Source organism: Onychostruthus taczanowskii, unplaced genomic scaffold (assembly GCF_017590055.1).
Source record: "Onychostruthus taczanowskii isolate IOZ18803 unplaced genomic scaffold, ASM1759005v1 scaffold2, whole genome shotgun sequence".
NCBI lineage: Eukaryota > Metazoa > Chordata > Aves > Passeriformes > Passeridae > Onychostruthus > Onychostruthus taczanowskii.
Window position 1 is genome coordinate 23,849,193 of NW_024499239.1, and position 23,879 is coordinate 23,873,071.

The 23,879-nt window shown below is 38.9% G+C and overlaps 1 protein-coding gene across 8 annotated transcripts in view; it reads left to right on the forward strand.

Moving 5' to 3' along the window:
- Nucleotides 1–23,879, forward strand: part of CTBP1 (C-terminal binding protein 1) — a 238,276-nt gene that overhangs the window by 208,629 nt on the left and 5,768 nt on the right. For all 8 annotated transcript variants that reach the window (XM_041402644.1, XM_041402642.1, XM_041402643.1 and 5 more), the window contains 6 exons: nucleotides 2,222–2,366; nucleotides 6,237–6,443; nucleotides 12,222–12,436; nucleotides 16,286–16,416; nucleotides 18,508–18,635; nucleotides 21,840–21,957. In XM_041402644.1, the coding sequence (XP_041258578.1) occupies nucleotides 2,222–2,366; nucleotides 6,237–6,443; nucleotides 12,222–12,436; nucleotides 16,286–16,416; nucleotides 18,508–18,635; nucleotides 21,840–21,957 (944 nt within the window). The remainder of the gene's footprint in view (nucleotides 1–2,221; nucleotides 2,367–6,236; nucleotides 6,444–12,221; nucleotides 12,437–16,285; nucleotides 16,417–18,507; nucleotides 18,636–21,839; nucleotides 21,958–23,879) is intronic.

Below are 23,879 nucleotides of genomic sequence, written 5' to 3' on the forward strand. Positions count from 1 at the left end.
GTCTGGGAGGGGAGGCTCTGGCTGTCACAGAGCCTTAGGGTGTGTCCTTGCACTTCTAAGCTTCAGTTTCTGCTTATCTGACAGCTACACAGATGATGTTTTCTCCTGCAGCACAGGCATCCAGAACAACCCTTGGGAGGGGTGGGGGAAAAGAAATGATGCAACACAGAGTAGGGGACATGGCTTGTTGGAGATAGCCAGGATATCATAACTTGACCTTGAGGCTTGAAGCAACAAGTGCTGCAACTGAATTTGAGGAAATTTCCAGATCACTTGATTCTTTAACAACTTTATTTCAGCCTCTAGTGGGAGCAGAAATAACCTAAGGGCATTTTAGGTGGTCTTTCTGGTCCTAAGAGGGACTGTTTCTTGTGTAGGATATCTCGGGCTTGGTCCGTGCCAGCTGTAATGTCAGTGGAGAAGCAAACCCAAAAACCATGTTGGGTTTTTATTAGCCCTGTGTAACAGCTCAAGGTAACACATGCTGGTGAGTGCAGTCTTTCTGATTGGAAGCTGCTGGATGTAATCGCCAAAGGACTTGTTTGCACCATTAAAATCAAGGAGGTTTGTGTGTGTGTAATCATTTTATAAGATCTGAGCCTACAGCTGCTCTTTGAATTAAGTTGTAGCTGCATTCTTGAAGGATGTGTAATTTGTAATTTTTTTTACAGTTCTTACTAGTAAATGCAAATTCTGCTCAAAGGAATCAGGTCTTTATCTGAGTTAAAACTGAAGTTCTCAGTCCAGAAACGTTGTTGAAATAGCATAAATAATTTTGTGAAGTATTCAGTAATAAGTGCTTTTCTTTCATATTTTATAGAGTTTGATTTTATTTTCTTTTAATTTTTTTCTTTATGTATTTTTAAACACTGTTGCAGATCCTGGGTTCCAGCAATTATAATCCTCTGTGTGCAAGACTCTGCTTTGCTGCAATGGTTTTATAAAAATTACGTATGTTGATTATTTTTACTGGCCTTGCATTACACTAGGAAATGCTCATATGAGCAGAAATAATTCAGATGACAGAATCTGTGCATGTACCAGATTCAAAAGTCTGAACAAGAAATTTAGAGCCTCTGCAGCACTTTTATGTCAAGTGTGTCATAGGAATCTCTTGAAGTCATTACAGCTGGCTTAGCTACTGCAATGATTTGTGCATGTTTTGTGTCTTGTAGAACCATTAGGATATTAGCTAGTGCATTGAAGGTGCAAGCACAGGGAAGTGTTTTGAAGAAGTAAAATCGTGCAATTTTCAGATAAAGAGGAAAATACTCTTAGCTGTCTGAAAAGTAAATTCCTGTCAGCTGTGTGGGGTGTAGTGTCACTGTTTGGTAGCAGAATTCAAAACTGCTCCCTTCTCCACACCCCTTCTCTTCTCCCTCTCCTTACTCAAACAACTTTGTTTTAGGTGCTGTTGTGTAGGTTGGATGCACTCTAGCATAATTTAATTTGTCAGGAGCTTCTGACTGTCTAATTGTTTTTGCTTTTTTGGTGCTCTCACAAGTTTGGGGTTTTTTCTGCAGCATTTTTGCTTTCATGCAACTTCTTATTTCTCAGAGGATTTGGATTTTCCTGGATAATGTCAAGTTTGGTGTCTCAGTTAATACCAATTTATGTGACATCCAGTTTCCATCAGTGAGAGCTTATTTGGGCAAACAGTTCTGGTTTTGTGTGTGAAGTGACCAATTTCAGTCTCTGTTGTTGAAGGGGTTTGCGATCACTGAATGTTTTCCGTTCAGGTACCCAGTGGTTTCATAGGGCAGTGAATGCCTGTACCACTGTGTGTGCTCAAGAGATACTGCTCTGTTACTGCATTCAAAGCTGAGTATTGGCTGCCTAACCATAAAATACTCACTGTTTTTGGGAGTGTTTGCTTCTGTGTGTGCAGATGCAGTCCAGTGGCACTTGTACTGGGGTCAGTATTGCAGAGCATTTCCTGGGGAATGAGGAGAGCTTTCCCTCTTTCTAAGAACACAAGTACAGATCACTTAGCTCCTCTGAAGCTGATCCCATCATATTAGAATGGAGACTTCAGATGAAAAAGACTTACCAAGAGGCTGGGAGATACTTGGAAAAATAACCTTTAAAAAAACCCCTGAATCTGTATTTAATTCTTTTACTGGTTTTTGTACTTGAGAATATATGTATGAGATTAAGCTGAGATTCTGTGAAACAAAAAAAAAAACCAACCTGTTTTTTCTTTTCTTCCATTTATGTATAGGTACTAAATGAAGCAGTGGGTGCACTGATGTATCACACTATAACTTTAACTCGAGAAGACCTGGAGAAATTTAAAGCACTTCGAATAATTGTCCGAATTGGCAGTGGTTTTGATAATATTGACATCAAATCTGCTGGAGATTTAGGTATGGCTATTACAGACTTTATTTTGCAACTTCTACTTGCCTCCAGAAATCTGATAGCATCTAAATCTTTGTATTAATGTTTTCTGTGTATTTTATACTAGCATCATATGTAAGCTGTATAATTTTCCCATCAGAGTATAAAACTCATTATGGAGATACTGGCATTAGTTAATTAAGTGATAATATTAACAGCTTTGTGGCAGGATGACAATCTGCCTGCTCAATATAAACCCAAGGAGTAAGGCCATAATTTTTCATCTCTTTCTTTTTTACTCCAATTGTATATTTTAACTACTACTGCTATAATCTAATTACAAAATATAATTCCATCACTGTGGCATATTACTTCTGTTTGAATAAAAAATGAGATCTTTATCAACTGTCTGAGACTTATTTATGATGCATGAAATTTAGTACTAAACCAGTCCATAAAATAGAAATACCAATTTTACAGGAGAATCAGTTGTTGCTTCATCAGAATAAATTCAGCTACTAGAACTCTGAAGAGATGGTGCTTGATGTTTGACTGTAAGAAAAGCAACCATCTGATCTGTACTTTTCTTACTTTAGGTTAAACTATCTCCTACCTGTAATCTAAAGGTCAGCCTACCACTTGGAGTAAAGATTTTCCTTGTTTCTTTTCCAAGATTGTGGAGAACCAAGTATTTTTTCCCATTATGCTCTGGAAAGATCTTGGAAACATTTATTTCAGTGTGGCAGTGCTTAGTTCTAGCAATAGTCCCACTGATGCAGTGAGGGAGCTGTAGTGTGGTCTGTTTATCAGCTTATGATAAAAAAATACTCACCTGTTGTAACGGTGGCAAAGCCTTAACCATTCCTTGCTGAGTTTTATAAAGATCAGGTCAGGGCTGAAAGTGTGCAAGGTTGTGTTTTGCCTGCTTTAACTGGTGCCACAGTCAGACATGGGTTGTGAGCCTCAGAAAACCTGTGTGTGTGAAGAGATTGGCCTGGGGTAAAATCCTAGATCAAAAGCCAAAATGTAGGTGCAGATCAAAGGCTCAGACCAGTCAGGAGCCCGGTTTGTGGAGAAAATCCCTGATAAGAGGAAGATCTTTGAAGGTTTGCTGGCTGTCTCCTCTGCAGGTCTCTATGCTGGATTGTAACCCAAGTTACAAACTTAAGTGCAGCCACATAATTCTTCAAACTGGAATACACAGCAGATTTGGGAAATTCTTGTTCAAATGTTAAATGGCCACCTTCCTCAGCTTTCAGTTCCTGTGTTGTGATTAGACTGAGTTATAAAGTTGAGGGTCTGACCTGTTTGTGTCTCCTTTAGTTTACAACATATTATTGTCCACTGTCAAAAGCCAGTAAATGGTGGAAAGGTTACAGTAAAATCTCTGATTTTAATATTAAGTTTGGGACAAAGAGCCTTCCTTTTGTTGAACTGGTGTAAGTAACAGATATCTTGAGGTAATGTGAGAGTGATCTGCTCTTTATAAAAGACTTTGATTTGTTTTTGAAATGTAGATTTAGACCAGAGTCCAGTGTATTTCTGAACTTCTGTAGTAACTTGAGTTATTTTTCATAGAGCTGGCACATGGGGCTGTTACCAGCTTTTTCTGTTAAGCATTATTTTATATTAGCTCTTTTAATCTCTTCCAAAGCATGAAAATATGTGTCTCTTGGATAAAACATGCTTTTCCTGCACTTTATTAATAGTTGACTAGAAAACACATACAGGTTGTGGGTGTAGCTGGATGCAAGTGCAATGGGAGCCCAGGTAATGCCTGTTGACTTCTGCATTTTTCAGCATTGAACCTGTGCACAAAATCACTGAAAGCAGTGGGAAAAGGGAAGGGAGCATTGTTCAGTGGATATGAGATGAGAGTGTGCTGTCTTTTCCCATGTGAAATGTCTCTTCATTTCCTTGCCTCTCTTGCTGTTTTTTGTGGTTTGTTATGTCTCTGCCTTTCAAAAATGAGCTGCTTTTAGAGTTGAAGAAAAATTGGGAAAAATAAATTCCTGCCGTTCAGGAGAGGATTTATCTGACTTTTGTTCCCTCAGTTTCCTGAGGAAACCTATTAGGGAAGAAGGTATATTACTCCTCTTCCCAAATACATAATATAATTCTTTAAGCTGCTTTTAAAGCATAATTTTGTTGATGGCAGCTATTAGGAGACACATTTATTTAATTTACGTTGCCATCTAAAACCTGCATTGTTCCTCCATGAGAAAGACGTTTTTGTATAAACAAATGCAAGTGTTTAATGTGAGGTTCTTAGAGAGGATGTTATTTTTCAGTCTTTCACCTCTCCCTCCCAGTCAAGCTTTTTTTCTCCATTTTAAAAATGGTGAATTTCTTTCTACCATTGATGTTAGCAGAATGCCAAGATTAATATTCCAGCAAATGATGCTGGTATATCTTCGTGTAAGTCTTAAGGGCAGTGACTCAGCAGACAGGCTTATCTCTACAGCAGAGGAAAGAAAAATAGTTCTGTAAGTTCTCTGTGCAGGTTTTTAGTAATGTAGAGAAGGCTGTAAAAAGTACTGGGCAGCAGAATAAAGGCATTTGAATGTAAAACATAGATAAACATAGCATGAGCTTATTATTTCTCATATTACTGTTGATGCTGTTTTTGAAGAGAATGTTTATTCTTCTTCTCTGCTTCCTAAGATACTCTGGTATTAGCTGAGGACTTACTGAATATTTAGTTATGTAAAATCCCAAACAGTAAAAACAGTTCTTGGGTGTTTTTACGATACAAAACACTTTATTTTTTCTTCTCCACCATGAAATTATACTGCGTGTTGTTTGTTGTCTCAGTCAGCAGAACTGAGACACAAACATTTGTGGGAGCTGGTGATTAGAGAGAGAACATGCAGTGCATGGAAAGACTGAAGAGAGACAAGTCATAAAAGACACAAAGTTTTTCAAGCATTTTGCTTAACTGCTGTGTACTGAGTACTGGAAGGTAAAAAGCAGAATGGGATAACTTGCATGTAATTACAATCACTTGTTGCTTCATGTGTTTTTTTGAAGTAAAGTAGGCTTATTCTGAGTCTTGAATAATAATCCACCTTCCACAGTTTTCTGTGGAAGTCTGTAACACTTCTGGCTGATTGATGTTATGCTATTTTCAGCTGGTGACTTACCAGCTGTTAGGAACATGGACTTATTTGGCATTACTTTTGCATGCCACATAGAAGCAGATTTTGCATTTTCTATTGATGATTAGATGGGTTCCCTTTAATGTGGGGGACCAGGAAAGGCCTGGGATGTTGTTTGTTGTAATTCTAAAAACCCCTGAGCAATGTGTAACAGATTGTCCTTTCCTGTATCATGATTACTTACACATGATGTGAAATTACTAACAGTCATCCTGTGAAGGCTTCATAAGAGTTGCTGTCGTTATAAATTATTTTATCCTTTTTGGAACTTGCATAGATAGCTTTTGGGAGGGTATTTGTCCAGTGCTGGAAAGCTAACTCACACAATTAAACCTAAACTCTGATCATAGACCACACTGTTGAAAGCAAGGCAGGTCTCTCTTGGTTATTCAAAGCACCAAGCTCAGTGGAAATGTAAAATGCTTGCAACGTTCTAAACTATCAGACATCTTCTGTGCCTTCCTTCTGTGGTTTCAGTGGCCTGTTTACTATCTGCCTTAGTTTGCAATAAATAAAAGCACGATAATTGTAATAACAAATAAGAGAAATAAATGGGCACATAGTTGTCAACTATTATGTCAGGTATTCTGCCTGCCATTACAGTCAGAAACTTAGTATTTGTGCAAGACACGTTGAAATAGGTGTGATTTTAAACATCATACTCCTGTATTGCTATTAAATGGGAAAAAAAAATTAAGCATTGTTTGGCAACTGGCATCCTCTCCCCGCTGCCTGCAGGGATTGCCGTGTGTAACGTGCCAGCCGCCTCCGTAGAAGAAACGGCAGATTCCACCATGTGCCACATCCTGAACCTGTACAGGAGAACCACCTGGCTGCACCAGGCCCTGCGTGAGGGCACCAGGGTACAGAGCGTGGAACAGATCCGGGAAGTGGCCTCGGGAGCTGCCCGCATCCGAGGGGAGACCTTGGGCATTATTGGATTAGGTACGTTGGCTTCGTACGTGGTTTCGTGCTCTTTGCTGCCCGCTGATGAAAAAAAAGTGAAGATTTGAGCTGTAAAAATGGAACATTTGTTCACTCCCTGTCAAGCATTCATTCCTGATAATTATGTATTATGAAATGTTTTCCCTTTAAACATAATCATTTTCCTCAGAAAACTTGTTTTATGGCTAATGTTCTCTCAGTTCTTTGAGTTTCTGTATGTCTTTCTGTTGCCATATTGCCTGCTGGCACACTGCTTGTAAGAGGAGACATCATCATTTCCCTTTTCCAGGACAGAATCCTGCTACCTCAGCCCAGTTACATGTGTATGTTTAATCCCTTATCCACTTTCATATCTGGTTTTGTTTGGACATTTTTCCTTTTACAGTTTTGTATGTAACTAAAAGGTCTTTGCTTCAGTAACATCCTGCAGAGCAGTTATTGTGTGCATTTGATTGAACTGATCTGAAATTTTATTTGAGTTCTAATGAGAGGAAGAATATATGCAAGAAATTTTGAAATTATTCCAGACCTAATAAAATCACCTACTTACCTCTCTGAGTGACCCTAAATGTTTTTCAACATCCAACAGATGGACAGGCTTGCTAGAGATGAATTAATTACTGTCTGTTACGGAAGTAGAGAAGAAAAACAAGCAAGTCAGTTTCTATATAAAAATTATTCAGTCATGTGCTTGTCTTACACAGATCTGATAGACTGTGGATGTAATTGCTGTGCTATTCATCCACAGGAATTAGTAATATGATTTTGACAACAAAGCATCATATTTAAATGACTGCTCGAGTTACACATTGCTGTCAAGTATCTCCAGCCTCGAACTCTTACTTTTGGAAGCTGAAAATAACCTGGTGTTACACAGTACTCATTTAAATGAGCATGCAGTACACCAGAACCATCCTCACAATCAAAGAATTGCCTTGAAAATATGATTTTCAAGAAGTCAGTCGTGAAGCTGCTTTCTGAAATCTACACTAATGTAATTATGCATCTCATATAAACACACAGTGATTATTGTGCTCACAGTCACAGCATCTCTGCCCAAATCATAGGCAGTTGCTTAAAATATTTCCAGAATGGAAATGCATACCTGGTTTTTGAAACTTAAGCTTTGGCTCACATGCAGTGTGCACGTTTGCTGGAGATATCTGTGCTGTTGTCATTCAGTTTGGTGTTTCTACTGAACAAATTCAGACTTGAGATTAGAAAGAAAAAGTCTTTCATCATTGACTTCCTTAAGTGAGTTTTGCTGGTTTTGTTCTCAATAACTGAAAAGTATAGAGGAATAAATGGGTAATCAGATTGCCAGTATGTTTATAAAGCTTTAAAAAATGCTAGGTTTTGGTTTTAGTTTCAAAAAGCAAGTCTTTTGTGTGCATGTTACACTAAAAAGGCTAGTAAAATCTGATTTTTAAGGGCATGTTTCTGTTGCAGTTATTGACCAGTCATTATCTCTAGCCTTTTGTTGTTCCTGTCTATTTCCTATCATAGAATATTCAAAATTTCAAAGTATACTAAACTGTAAAGTCACTTTTGAAAACTTCTATTCTTCCTTCTTGTGCATGTGTGTGAATAGGCACAACACTTTGAGTCAGATGTGTTCTAACAAACTCCTATGAATCTGTGTATTAATGAAGAGTAAAAATGTAGACGTAGAAGATCTACCAGAATTCCTGTGTGAGCACTTCAGGCACTTAGGCTGTTGTGCACCCTTTTCTAGTACAGATCACTGCAAGAGGTTAGCTGTCTTGAGTTTCAGACTCAAACATGCATTTACAACCAAAGGCTGTTGTCCTTAGGTTGTGTTTCTTCACTAGTGGCCTCTCCCCACATTTGGAGTTTTGCCTCAGTTTATTATTTAGACATGTCAGTGTCAGAAGTGATGATCCACCCAGATGCTATGAAGTGAATGTATTACACATAAAATAAACAGTTATCATCTGTTGCTCAGCCCTTTCCTCTGTTTCTGTGTCGTGTCTCAGTTTCTGTCCCTTGTTGTCAGTGTGTCTGAGATCATCTCCTCTCAACTACAACTGTGTTTCTCTATTCTTGTCTTAAGACTTGTGGTCTCTTCAGCAGTGGGTTGCTTAAATTTATCACTGCTACTGCAACAGCTAACTGCAAACCTTCTTAACATCTGCTCCTGGGCTTTACTCTTTGCCAAAGAGAAACACCCTAGCTCGTGCCTATCTCTGTGCTAGGGAATGACTGTGTCTCCAAAGTTTCAGCTACTCACTTCCTTATCCACTGATCTAGCCAAGTTTCGTGACTCACTTGCCTTCTTTCCATCACCCACTCTCTTTCCCTCCTCTCATGCATATTCCTGCTTTGACACTTGGTCTGTCCTGCTTAATCCTATTACTCTGTGTTCCTCCTTTAAAGTTAACCCCATCTCTCATCCTCTGCTTGTATTGAGCTTGAAGATAAGCAGAGACTAACAGCATAATGCCTCCTTCGTGTGCTTGTTGGATCCCATCCCTCATTGTTGTGTTGTTTGGTTAGCCCCTGAGCTCCTTGAGGCACAGCCCGTGCCTCTTTCTGTCTTTGTGAAATGTCTGATTCTTTGAGCCTTACATAAATAGTAATATCACATAATTGAACAGCTGTCTTTGTCACTTTTAATCTTTATTAGTATCTGGTGTCCTACATTTTAAGTGATGCATCACAAGTGTGGATAATAAGGCCTGAAAAAAAAAGCTACCTTTTCACCTTTTATCCAGAAATATAGGGGTTTGTGGGTTTCTTTAAGGAGGAATATTTATGAGCAGCAGCACGTAAGTACTTGGATGAATAGACATCTGGCCCTGGTTCTGCTCTAATGACAATTTTACAGCAGTGAAGTCACACTCCCTTTCCCTTCCTTCTCAGTGAGAATTGCTGATGTCTAATGACTAATGCATTTCCTCACCCAAGAAAGGTGAAATTCTTTTAAATAAATTTGTCTCCACATCACAGTGAATGTCATCACTCAGTTTGTCTTTCCTCACCTGCTCTGTTCTCTCAGTAGTCCCACTGTCATACCTAGATGCTTGGCCAAGTTATTAACCTGTGCTATAACTAAATAAGGCTTAAGAGCTGGGTGGTATTATTCTGCAGTAAATGATCTACTCTTAGCAGTCCTACTGGCTCTCTTAATGTGCTCAGCAGGAAGTGTAACAGAACAGCACTCTCCACATTTCAGAGTTCTCCAAGAATGAGGAAAAATTACTGATATTCTCCACTGCTGTTGCATAGCAGGGAAGAGCTGCTAAGTGAAAGCACTTTTTCTTTCCATGGAAGTCTTCAGGCAGGTCATCATCATCATTTCCATGGTATCAAGGTCATTTTATAAAACTTTGCAATACCAGCATAGGATGAGTGTGCACTGCCCAAGGGCTGAGCAGGGTCCTTGACCTGCAGCTGCTGTACTGTCACACTCAGATCAGGGCATTGGCAGGGTCAAGGTCTATAAAGGTCCCTATAAATTGGGACATTTGGGTTGAGGGGAGTTGGGAGGACTTGCAGGGGAGTTGAATGGATGAGGCTATAACAGGAGATGGGTGTTTGAGCCTGTCTTCTGAAATGATGAATGGACCTTCCTAGAACTTTAATTCCTTTGAAAATACATTTTTGTCGCTTTCTGCTTTTTTTGCAATTGTATATGACATTCATTTTCTGCATTTTTCTCACACTACTGACTAATAAATTAATTTTGGGTTTTGAGCTTAAGATTATGCCCTCCCTGGAAGCAGCCATGAATATTCATAACAACTTGATATGCTCTTAATATAGCGTTGTCCTAAAGGTGGGATACTTTGTGTGCTGTATTGTCCTCAGTGTGTTGAGGTAGGTTTTGAACCACCCTTCATGCCCAGGGAAGTCTTATATAATAAAAGGTTTTCAGGAAAGGAACAAAGAAGGTCATAGTTTCGTGGTTGTTCCTTATGTCAGATGGTAATTTAAAAAGAATTGGCAAATTCATCGTGTCTAGTTGTGTACTTGTTTAATAACTAAAGAATTGTCAATTGCAGAGGAGTTTTATCCCATAAAATATTTGTAATAGGATAATTCTGGTTAGAAATAGAGATGTAATTCCCTAGTGTTTTTAAAGGAAACTTCTGTGCCCATTGAAGAAGGCTTTGGTTTATTAGCTTGGGTGGGGGTGAATGAAGTGTAGCTTTAACTGGAGAGGCTGTTGTAAGAGATTTTGCTGTTGTGAATCCCCTCAGGTATTAGTGTTGTAAAGAGTGTAAAAAAAAAAGAACAGATGACAGACTGTGGCATGTGAAAATGAATGGAGCTGGAGTAACAGTTATATGCTTTGTTAAAAAAAAAAAATATTTACAGTTGTGTGACTGATTCCTTGAGCTGTGAACATGCCAAAATTTGGAAACAATACAGTGTTTGTGTTGAAAATTTTCTAATTCAAATTTATAAAAACAGCTTGGAAAGCAAACAAATAACATGCATGCAAGTGTTGAAATGAAAGATTTTGAGGAGTATTCTAACCTGGTGTCCCCAAAGAAAAGCAGACAGCCCCTGTCAGATTGATTTACTGTTTAATATTCCGAGCACATCTGTCACTAAGCACTGCAGAATTGCTGTGTTCACATTAAGTGATCAGCAAAAACCTTTCTTCCTGTGGCTTCTGAAGTATATTCAAAAAGAAACTGAAAAGCGGAGGGAAATCCCTTCAAGCACAGTGGGAAAGAGATGGGATTTCCCTGGGTTGATTTGATGCTTTTTTGAACAAACTTAGACCTTACAAAGGAAAAGTTGTTGACTTTTTTGGTTTGGTTTTTTTCAAATTAGGCATTGTTATTATGATGTGTCAAGTGATGCTTTTGAAAGATCTTTATATCCAGCATTTGTAGTTCTCTAATGTGAATATCTGCTCTGTAAACTTCTAACTTGAAAAGTGTGTTAGTTCTCAGTCCTCAAAATGCCTGTAACTCATTAGATGTACTCAGAGGTTTTTCCCTCTCTGTTTTACTGGTAGTGTATCAAAGGGGAGTACACGCTTCCTGGTACATGTGGTGTGGAGTCATGCCCATACAGCACTTCTGGGCACAGCTCTGAAATATGACAGTAAGGGAAGTGGAACAAAAAAGCAAAGTTCAGTGTCAGTTCCAAGTGGGACTGCAGTCCTTTTAACTAGATGCCATATGATCATCTGTGTTTATTTTTTATCATTCAGGTAGCTGAATAAAATTTATTTTAACGCCTTAGATGACGGATTCTTGTAGGCATTTTAATGCTGGAAGGATGTTACACAAAATGAAAGAAAATACCAGAAAGGTGATTCCATTTATTGAAAATGGTTGTGCTTCAGATTAAACAAATTATCTGTTATTGCATCCATTTTTGAGGATTAATTTTATAGCTTTTTATTAAAGCCAGCTGGTTTGACATGGGTAAGGATAAGCCCTTGGCAGGATGTGTTCACAGGCCGTGGTGTTTTGCCATAAACAGGCCCAGCAGGCAAGCCTGGCGTTACACAGATTATTGCAGATTATGTGACATCTTCTGGCATTTCACGTATCTGGTGACAAAAGGTGCAAACCTCCTGCTTTGTTTCAAGGCAGTGTGAAACAGTCCAGATGTACCATTTCTGATCCCAGTGATGATTCCGAGTGGGATGGGAGGCACCTCCCTTTTCTGCCCTTGCAGTTGCTGCACAAAGCGTTACGGTCTGATACAAGCATTCCCATTGGGCAGGAGGAGGCCACCTTACACCCACAGCTGCTTCACATCTGCTCTCATGGTGTGTTTATCTTGTTCTAGGGCGTGTTGGGCAAGCAGTAGCTCTACGTGCCAAAGCCTTTGGCTTCAGTGTGATTTTCTATGACCCATACCTCTCGGATGGCATGGAGCGTGCTCTGGGACTGCAGCGGGTGAGCACTTTGCAGGACCTGCTGTTCCACAGTGACTGTGTTACCCTGCACTGCAACTTGAATGAACACAATCATCATCTTATCAATGACTTCACCATAAAGCAGGTAATAATCTCTGTGGGTGCTCTCCACACCAGTGCTGGTTGCCAGCTCTGTACAGCATTTATTTCTGCAAATTGGTAGATTCTCATTTGATAGAAATCTTTCTCTTCTGCTGCTCTAAGATCAAACAGGTCTATGATTGATTAGGAACTAGCTGGTTGTTTATGTATTGTTGCTTTTTACTGTCTTTTTGGCTCAGGAACATTGCATTTGTGGAAATAGTTCACTCTTCTTAATATTACTCAGATTTAATGAAGTGGCATTGATGTAAAAGCACTTTTTCTGTGTCTTGTAGCAGCTTCTTCCTTTGCATGTGTATTTTCAGGTAGCAATTCTGCCTTTCACTGTTGTCCCTCAGTTTGAGTTCCTTTGATGCAATTTAAGGATTATGACTAAATGGCTCCCCCCTGTGCTCAGTCCCGATGCTCACAGAGCACTTCAAGGATGGAGCTCATTTACAGCATTGCATTATTGGGAAAAATAATGTTTCTTGGAATTAATACTAACTTCTCCATAAAGTTGTAGGTAATACACAAAATAATAAAATAATTTCAAAATCTGGGTGTAGTAACTGCTCCATTGTTGAAAAATATGATAATAGAAGCCAGACACTTAATGGAAAAGTTTGACTCCAGCTTTAGTGTAGGTAACAGCCAGAAGTAAAACACTGAGACATAAAAATGGAGGCAATGTAGAGGAAAGAAGCCCTAAGATAGAATAGTTTATTTGGCTGTTCTTTACAAATATATGTATATATAGGGGGTTTATATGTTGGTAACAATTACAGTAGCACTCTTTTGCACTAAAATCACTGCTTGTCTTCTGAGAAATAGTTTGTACCTACTACTCTAGAACTGAAGAACTTACTGAACACGTTCCACAATCATGTAGGATCATGGCAGAAAACTGACAGTACAACACAATTATTGATTTGAGAGTTTAGGGATTTTGCAAATCCATCACAACATAAAATCAGGATTTGGGATTTAAAACTCTAAAAAATTAAGAAGCTTAAAATGAAACCAAAGAGACCAGAGCTCTGTCACCCTGCCTTGAATATTGTCTTCCGTTGTAAGGCTGGGTACATTCAGTGGTTATTACATGTTGAGATGTCTCTTCAAGCAGACATCTAGACCCAAAAAGCATCACATTGAATTCCATGGGACCACCAAGCCTTGGTCATTTTATTATGCAGCAGTTGTGAAACTGGGTCCAGTTTACCACAGGAGGTTTTTGAGTGGAGACAGAGAAATGTGTTGAGCTTTGGAGAAGGCACAGCACATTAATCAGAGAAACAAACTAAGAAAAACATGTTAAAACAGAGTAATACCATCTGAAACTAAATGCCTGTAATAAACTCTGCACTGGAAAGTGTCTTAAGTAAGCATTTATCTTCCTATTTGTTATCCTTCATGATCAAAGCAAGGATTAATTAAAGTGTTAGATGATAGTTCTTGCTTTGGGTAGGAGTTTGGGTGAAGCACTCTGGATAGTAAAGTGGATGTGAAACCCATGAAATTGTAACCCCTCTGACTGCACAGTTTGTGTAGAGCATATTCTGATTTAGGCTGACAGATGTTGGAGTTGGCCTAGAATTTCTGGAGAGCATTGCATACCATTTTTGACCAATTCTGCATGCTCATGTCATAACCAGTTTTTAAACAAAGTACAGAGAAGTATGCTGTATCTCATTTCACTGGAGTCTCACCCTGAAATTTGTGGAGTCTGAAATGACTTCAAGTGTCTTTGAAAATTTGGTGTCTGTCTTCTTTTAAGTAACTTTTTTAGTGAATTAATCATTGTTCTGTAAAGCCATCCTCCTTGTCCTTGTAGTCCCAGAGTAGCTCAGAGAAGTGTTTCAATGAACTTGTGCTCTTCAGACTGAGGTCATCTTCAGTTATACAGATTTGAGAAAAAACTGCAGTTTAAACACAATACTTTTATAAAGCAGCTCTGCAGGTTTAGTGTAGGTGAATTTAACAGACGTCAGCAGTTCAGCTGTGAAGCTCTTTCAAGCTTCCACCCATTGTTAAGGATCATCTCCAGCTGCATCCACCCTGACAGTTTATCATGAGTCACATAATTCATTCCCTCTAGAATGCATTTATGCAGGCATGTTCTGTTTGATTTGAATGTGTCTTAGTGCTAGTTCTGGAGTTTTGTAAATAGTCCTAAAATGAAAACTCAAGCAAGATTGGACAGAAGATTTTAGCAGGGTTCACTTTAAGTAAAATGTTCACTTTTAAGTAAGGGCCTGTAAATACACCAGGCTGTACTTACAACTCAAGTTACCAGTTTGCACAGAAGGGGGAAGGGTATTTGAGCTCCCACGAGCCTTTTTGGTGTGTCTGCACAGCTGTGAGTGGCTCTGGGGTGAGCCCACCTGTGCTGCTTTTGGTTCAGTTCCTACAACTGACCCATGAACTGGAGATGCAGTGATTGTTCCCATAAGGAATCTCTTCTTGTTACCAGACCAGCTTCAGATCCTGCCCCAGTTTCTTTGCTGTTCTGATTCCCAAATTAACTACGTGAAGCTGAGAGAAGCATCCTTTAGTTCTGCTCCTGTAAGTGGAGTTTGGTTCTGCTGTATGGATGGATCTCCTGTAGGCCCAGGAGTCTGCAAATGGAGAGAGGCAGGGCCACATTAAACCTAGAGAGTTGGCAGTTGGCCATTAAAATAATGGTGTGTTTTTTCTTTAGAAAACACTGCAAGCATGTGCATATAATATTCCATATGACCTCATTAGAAAAAAGCAACCAAAACTGACGTATTCAGACCTCCTTGTTGTTGATGAACTTGGCATTTTGAATCAGTATTTGAGCATAAAAATCTATTTACCTAAGGTTTAGTTTGATGTGTAGGTTTCATGAAGCTGAGTTGGTGTAAAAATGTTGGGTTTTGCTTATTTGTATGTTGAGAGACAGAGTCAGTACAAAATGAGATTTTCATAATTCATCTTCACCATGGTTCCTGCTCTGCATTCGCTTTCCTTCATGCACACAGAGGTGTTTGAGACATCTGTCAAAGATTAAATACCAGGGTGGCTGGAAGCAGGATGTTGTAATTTATGTTTATTTCAGTACCATTTCTCTTATTTAAACTGCCACTTTGTTTTCAAGTTGTGGATGTATTATGGTGTAAATTGTTGTAGTTCTCCCTATAATACTGATTTTATGTCATCTACAATGCTAATCTGCACAATGCACAGCACAGCTTCTCTCCTGGGCACACAGCGTTCTCAACCAAATTCATTTTCATGCCTTTTAATTGAATAATAGAAGGATTCTTTAGACCTTTATTTGAAAAGTCTCACAGGGGAGGAGGAAGCTGAAGTAACAAAAATAAATAATGCATGTATCTACTGTGTTTTGGCAACTAAAGAGAAAAGTGTTTGAAAATCCAAAGGCATTGATTTTTCTGAAAAATTCATGTAGGCTTTTATTTGTGTGAAAGTTGAAAGCCACAAAATATGAATTTGTTTAAGAATGTGCTGTAGTTTCTGTCTCATGCAATTTCACAGTGAAATAAAAAGGCATAAAATGATGTGTCACTTTCATATGCACAGTTGTATCTTTTGATCATGGTACTGCACAATATCTGAAACAGTGCTTCTATTAAAAGACACTACTTACAAGAAACAAAAGGTTATTAAGTGCTGTGAAATAGCATTTTATGTTAGAAGCATCACATTTGGTGGTACTTTCCAATGGAAAGGGAAGACAACTGTTACAGTTTAAACCAGCTGAATAGCCTTTGTTGTAATGGATGCTTCTTTTGAGTAAAAAATAATGCCACAACGATTTTATTTCATTTATTTTTATTTCATCATTCTTGTTTTTAACTTTCCCTAGATGAGACAAGGGGCTTTCCTGGTCAACACAGCTCGAGGTGGGTTAGTAGACGAAAAAGCACTTGCACAGGCCCTGAAGGAAGGAAGGATACGAGGGGCAGCCTTAGATGTACATGAGTCAGAACCATTCAGGTGCTTTTCCTTTTCTTTTCTTTTTATTTTGTTCACTTTCTTATTTTTAAGTCTTAGTGCATGATACAATCAACAGCAACAAGTAAATTGAGTTTTCTGTTCATTTGGTAGCTAAATACTCCTTAGCAAAGCAACATGAATCTGTGCAGCACTGGGCTAATGCGAATGTAGATGGGGTTTGTGTATGTGGTTAGAAGTGAAAAAAGTGACGTCCAAGATTTAATTCCTTAAAAAGAAAACAAAAACTGGGTTTATTTAGTAGAAATAGCAGAAACCTGAGTTCAAAACTGAGTTCAAATCCCGGCCATGGCTTTGAGGAGAGTGCACCTTTGCCACTGATGCAGCTCTGGAGCCAGTTCATGCCTGAACAGGATCTTTCAAAGGCAGAGAACTGAGATGTGGTGTGAGAAGTGCTTTTGACACCTTTCTGAAGAAAAAGATATTTGTCCAGATTGCCTCTGCTGGAAATGTGTGTAAGAGGTTGCAAAAAGTTTCAGGAAGGCTGTCGGAGTGCAGGTTTTGTTTTGTTTTCCCCTTTATAAGGGGAGTAGTAACTCTACTGTCAGTAGTAGGGCTGGTAGCATAAGCCTGAGTTTTTGAATTACTAAGTCCAGTGGTTCAGGCAGAAATGCACCAGTCCCCTAAGTGGCATTGGCATTGAGATATCAGCACTCCTCATCAAAATGAGCCTATTTCAGATGTCCTTGAGGCTTCAGAACAGACTGCTGTAGCTTAGTCCTTGCATGTGACAAGCCTTTTTCAGGCTGGGCAGGGAAAATTGTTATTTTTAACTGGAACAATCCACATAAGTTTTTGAAGAAGAACAGATTCAGGGCAGGTTGTAAAGACTGGAGAGAGGACAGTATCTCTCATTCCAGCTTGAGGGGGATATAGAACCTTTGAAAAAATAGAATAATATCCTTTTAGTCAGAATTTTTATACCTACTGAGGCATGATGCCACATCACAAATAATTAATTTTATTTATGCATACCCTGGATTCATTTACTCCTAAAGGTAGTCATTACAATGCAGTAGTGCTGTGCAAAGCCAGAGTGTAGCAGCTCAGGGGACTTGCAGCTCCATACATTTTTCCAAATTCCTGTCTGGGATCTGCACAAGCAGCCCACTGCACATCTAGGAAGCCCCATTTAGTGCATGGAGATGCCATGTGCAGAGATTCAGCTGCAGGATTACAGCCACAGTTTCCTTTGGCTGCAGTGCTGCATGTCTATCTCATTGCAGCATGCAGCTCTTTAGGCAAGAGTTTTGCCAGTTTGTTGAACTACAGATGAAATCTATCATTTTATGAATTATGACCAACTCTGAAAGCACGCTTTTGTCTTAAAATATTTGCTGTCCTGTTGCAGTTGACTGCAAGATTATTAAAACTGGAAATGAATAGGAGGAGCAAGTTTCCATTATTATTATTTTTAGTTTTTCTACTTTGTATCTGTGATAACACTTGTACACAGATTCATTGCTTTCCCTAAAAAAACAATCTGTAAATTTCCTTCTTTCTGTGGAGTTTCTATAAGGGGATGGGAAAGAAAAAATAGTTAAAAATAAAATTTAAAATCCTGAATTATCCAGAAGGCATTGAGGCTGATGATGGACACACTTCTGATTTGGAAATAATTGTAAGATTTTTTTTCTTTAAATGATTAGATGTCATACTGACAGAAAGAGAAGAGCTTTGTTAGTTAATGCAATAAAAGTGAAATTGTGCTGACCTAGACAAATGGAATGGCATCCTAAATTAATTTGGGTTTTCCTTTATGCATTTCTGCCCCAGAACTGGAGTGGCAGTGACTGTAGTTACAGTAAGTGCATTGGACAGAAGCTAATGTTGCTGCTATACTTAAGTTCCACCCTTTGGTCTATAAAAAGTGATTGTTGCTTATTTATACCCTAAATAGTACTTTAAATTAACAGAATTATAAACAAACTCAGTAAGAAATAGAAATGCAATTCTTTTGCCTTGTAGAAATTAATCTGTGTATGTACAAATCCATCTGGATTCGCCACCTTGCTTTTCCCCTTGCCCCCAATATTTTTTTGTCATTTGATCTTGTTTTAAATTTTCATTTAGCTTTAGTCAGGGCCCCTTGAAGGATGCACCAAACCTGATCTGTACCCCACATGCAGCCTGGTATAGTGAGCAAGCCTCAATTGAGATGCGGGAGGAAGCAGCACGAGAGATCCGAAGGGCGATCACAGGTACTGACTCACATTGTTATTATTAGCTCCTTCACTGTGCAGTTCTTTTTAAGAAACCTATGTCTCCAGTCTTGAAAGATGCCTAAAAGAAGCAGCCTTGGGTTTTGTTTCTAATATTTGGAGCACAGAAATCAGCAAATGCTAAGTCTGTTCTCAGAATTGGAACAAGTAATTTTGGAGGTTCTTTGCAATTACAAAGAGAAGGAAGGCATTGCAGAATAAATGCTTTTTTCATGTAAAGGAAATTTATTTATGTGTGAAAAATCATCTGCTTTTTTCTTTGTTGCATATAACTATTACCCATTTGACTGAAAGTCCTCCTTAGCTTTTCCTAGATGCTCCTTTTTTACTTGTCTTGAGCAGTTCTCTATGTAAAGTTTTCAGCATTTTGTTGGGAGGTTATTCTATTTTAGATGTTCCCCTCTTTAAAGCCTTGCTAAAGAAGTCTGGCATTTTAAAGGACAGAGTGTCTTTGTTATATAACTGCCATGTAATTGTAAACTGCTCACATAAGAGAAAACAGCTACGTCTCGAACATGCACTGCTAATAAATAAAATGAGAGGACTGAGCCATTTGGCATGGGTTTGAATCCCTTGTAGCCTAAAATAAAAGGGAGGATTTTCATACTGGAAAATGATTCATTAAGCACTAATGTTTTCCCTTTAGCTGGACTTTGCTGTGTCCCCCTTGGCGATACCGTCTGAATGCTCTGCAGACATGCAGGGCCATCTGTGTCACCTTGAGAGTAGTTCAGTGCCAGCACATTGCTCTGTTACACAAAAAGCACTGGCAGTAGCCTTCCCTCTGCCTTGTGCCTAGAGAGGCCAAGCAATTTAGTTTCGTTTATAGCCTGTGCAGAAAGAAGATTCTCTTCTGGATGCTAATTAAAGACACCTCTTAAACTCCTGAGCTGAATTGTCCTTTACTGGATAATTTCACTCTGTTTTAGAGGTGACCTGAAGAGCCTGACCATCCTTTTCTTGGAACTGGTCCTTGTGGCTGTAGTCCAGAACTCCAGTGGTACATTTGTTTCTTTGTCAGGGTGTTCAGTGACTGTTGCCTGCTCCCAGATAGCTCTGGGAGAGATTGCACAAACCAGTACCTGCATGGGGGAGGATTGATGTGCAAATCAACATTAGTAGGCTATTGTCTGAAAATAAAGAAGAGCCAGCTATCCAGAGCTAGTTTTATGTTAAATTTGTGCAGTAGCCCAAGCATATGTGCTTAGGAAGACAGACCTGCAGTTCCTTCAAGTGTGTGATGGTGCTCTCAGCGATCTGGATCGTTGATTTGTATCGAAGCTGTCAGCACTTCAGTGTTTGCATATGGTTTTTAGTAAGATCAAACTGAGACCAGCATTGGGGAGGTGAGAATGACATTGAATTGCAGTGAAACAAATGTAGGAAAGATACAGGAATTGTGGGATAAAGCTGGGTATATGAAAACCATAGGGGAGCACAAAGAAAGAGAGGGCATAGAGAGGGAGAATAATTGGAAAAAGGTGTGAAATGTAGGAATGAAGGCTGTGACTACCATCTGACAATAAAAATGTTAAGTGTTTCTGCTGTTGCTTAAAAGTCAATGATGTTGTGATGTGTAAAACAGAAATAATCAGCAGAGATTAAATACCTTGAAATATATTTTTAAACTTGAAAGCATTCCAAGTGTGAAGTAAGGAGGACCACTGGAATGGATGTAAGAGATAGGCAAGCATGGCAAATGAAAAGATGGTTAGAAGTTTAAAATAAAAAAACCTGGATTTTGAGGGGAGACTAGTAGAACATGCCTATAGAAGTTAGCAAAATGAAGAATGAGGTGGGCAAAGAGGAAGACAGGGTTGAGAAGAATGAACTTCAGAAGAAGAAAGATACTGTTTAAATTTGTGGACAGTTCTGGCAGAAGTTTAGATGGATGTATATTTCAGCTACAATTTGAAGATTATGTCTAGATGGTTGGAATTCACCTGTAATGGGGCATGTACCTCACCTTGTTCAGTCCTGAGCTAAAAGCCCTTTCAGCTTGTGCACAGGAGATGTGATGGATTCAGGGATATCAGCTGAAGTCATGGAGTAACACCCATTTGATGGTATTCATTGCATGAAAAGCAGTTCTGTGAAAAGGCTTTTTTACAGCCCCATGGTGGCCAGGCTGATGGATGGAAAGAACAGGCAGAGATAGTGAAGTCCTTAATCAAATTTCCAGTAGGAAGCTGGAGACAGAAGGCTGAGTTCTTTAATGATGAAGTATGGTCAGTTTTTGAAAGGGTTTCTGGGGTTCCACTGCCAGCAGTGGCAGGGTTGGACTCAGAATTACCTCTTTCTGCCCCTCTGTGCAAATGCACTGTAAGATGGAACTTCAGTGAAGACACATTAAAATAGATGTCAGAAAAGACACAGGCTCCAGCTGATCTCTCTCCTGTTAAAATAGGTGGAAACATTCCTATTGCTATGAAGGAAATCTGTGTTGGATCTGCTCATGTCATTTGTAGCAGGGCTGAAGATAGTTCTGCAGAAGACAGTCACAGGCTTGTCCAGTGTGTGCTGAATCAGGCTGACAGATTTTCCAGTCTTAAAACTTCAGCTGTGCTTCAGAGGTTAAGGAAGGGTTTTGAAGAAGTGAAGAGAGGAAATTCTGGTGTATTTTCATTTTATGTAGGAATGAAAGGCATGGCTGAGGATTTAATACATTGCAGTAAATAAAAGTGAAGAGCAATTTAGATGAAGGGAAAGTTCAGGAGGACAGGGAATAAGTGTTGGTAGTGTTCAGGTTTATGGCACAATTCCATTCAGAAATCTGAATTGAGTGCTTTTAATTGCTGTTACAGGTGGAAGGAAAAAGAGGAAAGTGTTGTTAAGGACAGAAAGCAGGGGGCTAGATGACTGAATTTGATTGGTAGCTATGCTCTATATCCAAATTACAGCTTCTTGGAAAGATAACTCTTACTGATTTTGGTTCTACTGAGACCCTGTATACAATAGATAAAGAGAGACAGGAAAATCAAAATTAAGCAGAGCATTTCAACCATTATTACCTAAGTCCCAGGCAAAAGGCTACAGCAAGGACCAGAAACAAGCTCTTAGTGTCATTTTATGTATTGATTTAAATACACAAATATTTGTAAGTATTTTTAACATAGACATACTAAGAGTATAAGGCACACAATTTTTATACATTTTTATTTATTTTTCCTTGCTTCATCTTAGGTCGTATTCCAGACAGTCTGAAAAACTGTGTTAACAAAGATCACTTGACTGCAGCTACACATTGGGCCAGTATGGACCCTGGAGTTGTTCATCCAGAGCTTAATGGTGCTGCATACAGGTAAGTGTGCTGAAGAGGTAGAAGAAATACCTCCATAATTCAGTGTAGGTATTCAGGAATAGATAAAAGACCTTCCTATTAATGACTGAAGTGCTTTTGCATTGCACACCAGCTATATTGGTTTTGTAATCGTTGTGTTCAGGAGAATAATCTTGTTTTCCTAGTTTATGTCAGTCATGCTGTGTCTGACTATAAATCCTCTTACAGTCTTTTTTTCCTTGGGTTTGTATGTGAGCAATATGCATTTGTTTGTATATTCAAGTAAAACAGTTCTGGTCTTCTCCAGTGTTGCAGTGGAAGTGTTATGTTCCTTTTCTGAAGGTAATGATGCAGCTGTAGGTTACAGAAAGACTTCCAGTAATAAACTTACATTGTTTTGTGGCCTACAGACACAAGAAAGAACAAGTAACTCAGTATTGAAAACAGTGCAACAGCCTGTGGTGATTATGAAAATATGTTTAAAATAGCTTTTTCTAAATTATATGTTTAATTTTTAAGCAGAAGCATTTGAGAGACTTGATCTATGTATTCTCAGTCAACTGTGAAAGCAGGTCTTAATAATTAATAGAAGGGGCAATTTTTTACACCTAATATGCACATTCCTTAGTTATTTTGTTTGCTCCAGAGTATTTTTCTGTCCCTTTACCCCTAGCAGCTCTTCTAGCAGCAGATTCTTATTAGTAGCCGTCTTCAGACAATTCTTATTTATGAAAAACACCTGCAGTTTTGTATTTTCCAATATGATATTTACACATAAGTAGGATGAAAGTGGCAGAAAGCTCCAAATGCCAGCTTAACTCAATGCCTTGAGGAAAGGGGCAGTGCAGTCCTCTCACTGTTTTGTCATACCTCATTATCCTAATCCTCATCCTTCCACTGTCCTTGCTCATGCATCTGCTTTACCTTTGCTGTTCTTTAGGAGGACTCCCCATACTTTTAGTAGAGGGGGGATTCCTGATTTTGTGTTATTCCACATGGGAGCCCAGCTGTGCCCTCCTGAGAAGTGAAGCAAAGTTATCCTGTCCCAGTAACTTGGAACAATGTCATCAGAAAGGGATGGAGGGGTGTCAGGGATGAGTGTCACCACCCTCTGCCACATCAGGAGCCATAAGTGCACCAAGGGAAAAGAATAACTTGGATTTGGTGATCACAGCACTTGAAGATGTTTATTTTTGGAAGTATGCCAACAACCCTAAATATCTAAGAAGGGTGTTTTTATTTGCTTAAATGAGAAGCTCAAGCACACGTGTTCTCCTCCACACAGCATCTGGTTTCTTGGACTTCAGTTTGGGGTAGTGAGGGTATGGCTGAATGTAATTGGGGCTTAAAGGCAGGTGTTGCTGGACTGGAGGTAATAACTCCAACCCTGTCATGGCAGTTAAGAACAGGGGTCCGTGCCCAAATAAAATGCAGCTTTTTGTTCTCGTTTTGGGGGTCACAAGTCCAGCAGAAGCAGGCTTTGCAGCCAGAAATTAATTTTAACTTAGGAATGTTTGGGGGAGTTAATGATTTACAAGGTAAAGACCATATGTATTCAATTTAAGCAGGATAAACACAGAACTGAGTGGCTTTTTAAGACATTGTTTCAGTCCGTTTTTTCGATAAACAAAATTTATTGTAAAATTATGATCTAATTATTTTCAAATGCAAAATGGAACTAATTTTAGGAATTTTGAGGCAGGAGTTAATAGTTAAACAATAAATGCTAAAAGCTTTTTGGAGGGGCAATAAAATAGTATTTGAATGTGGATAAAGGCAGTTACTACTGTGTGAAATGCAAAATATGCATCACTTGAAGCTCAGGTTTTATGAAGAAATTGGTTTCATTAGCAGTGTTTGCTGATGCTTAATTCCTGCCTGGGTTAAGTACAACATTAGAACTGATGGTTCAAACCAAGTTTTTCCATCTTTTCTTCGTGATC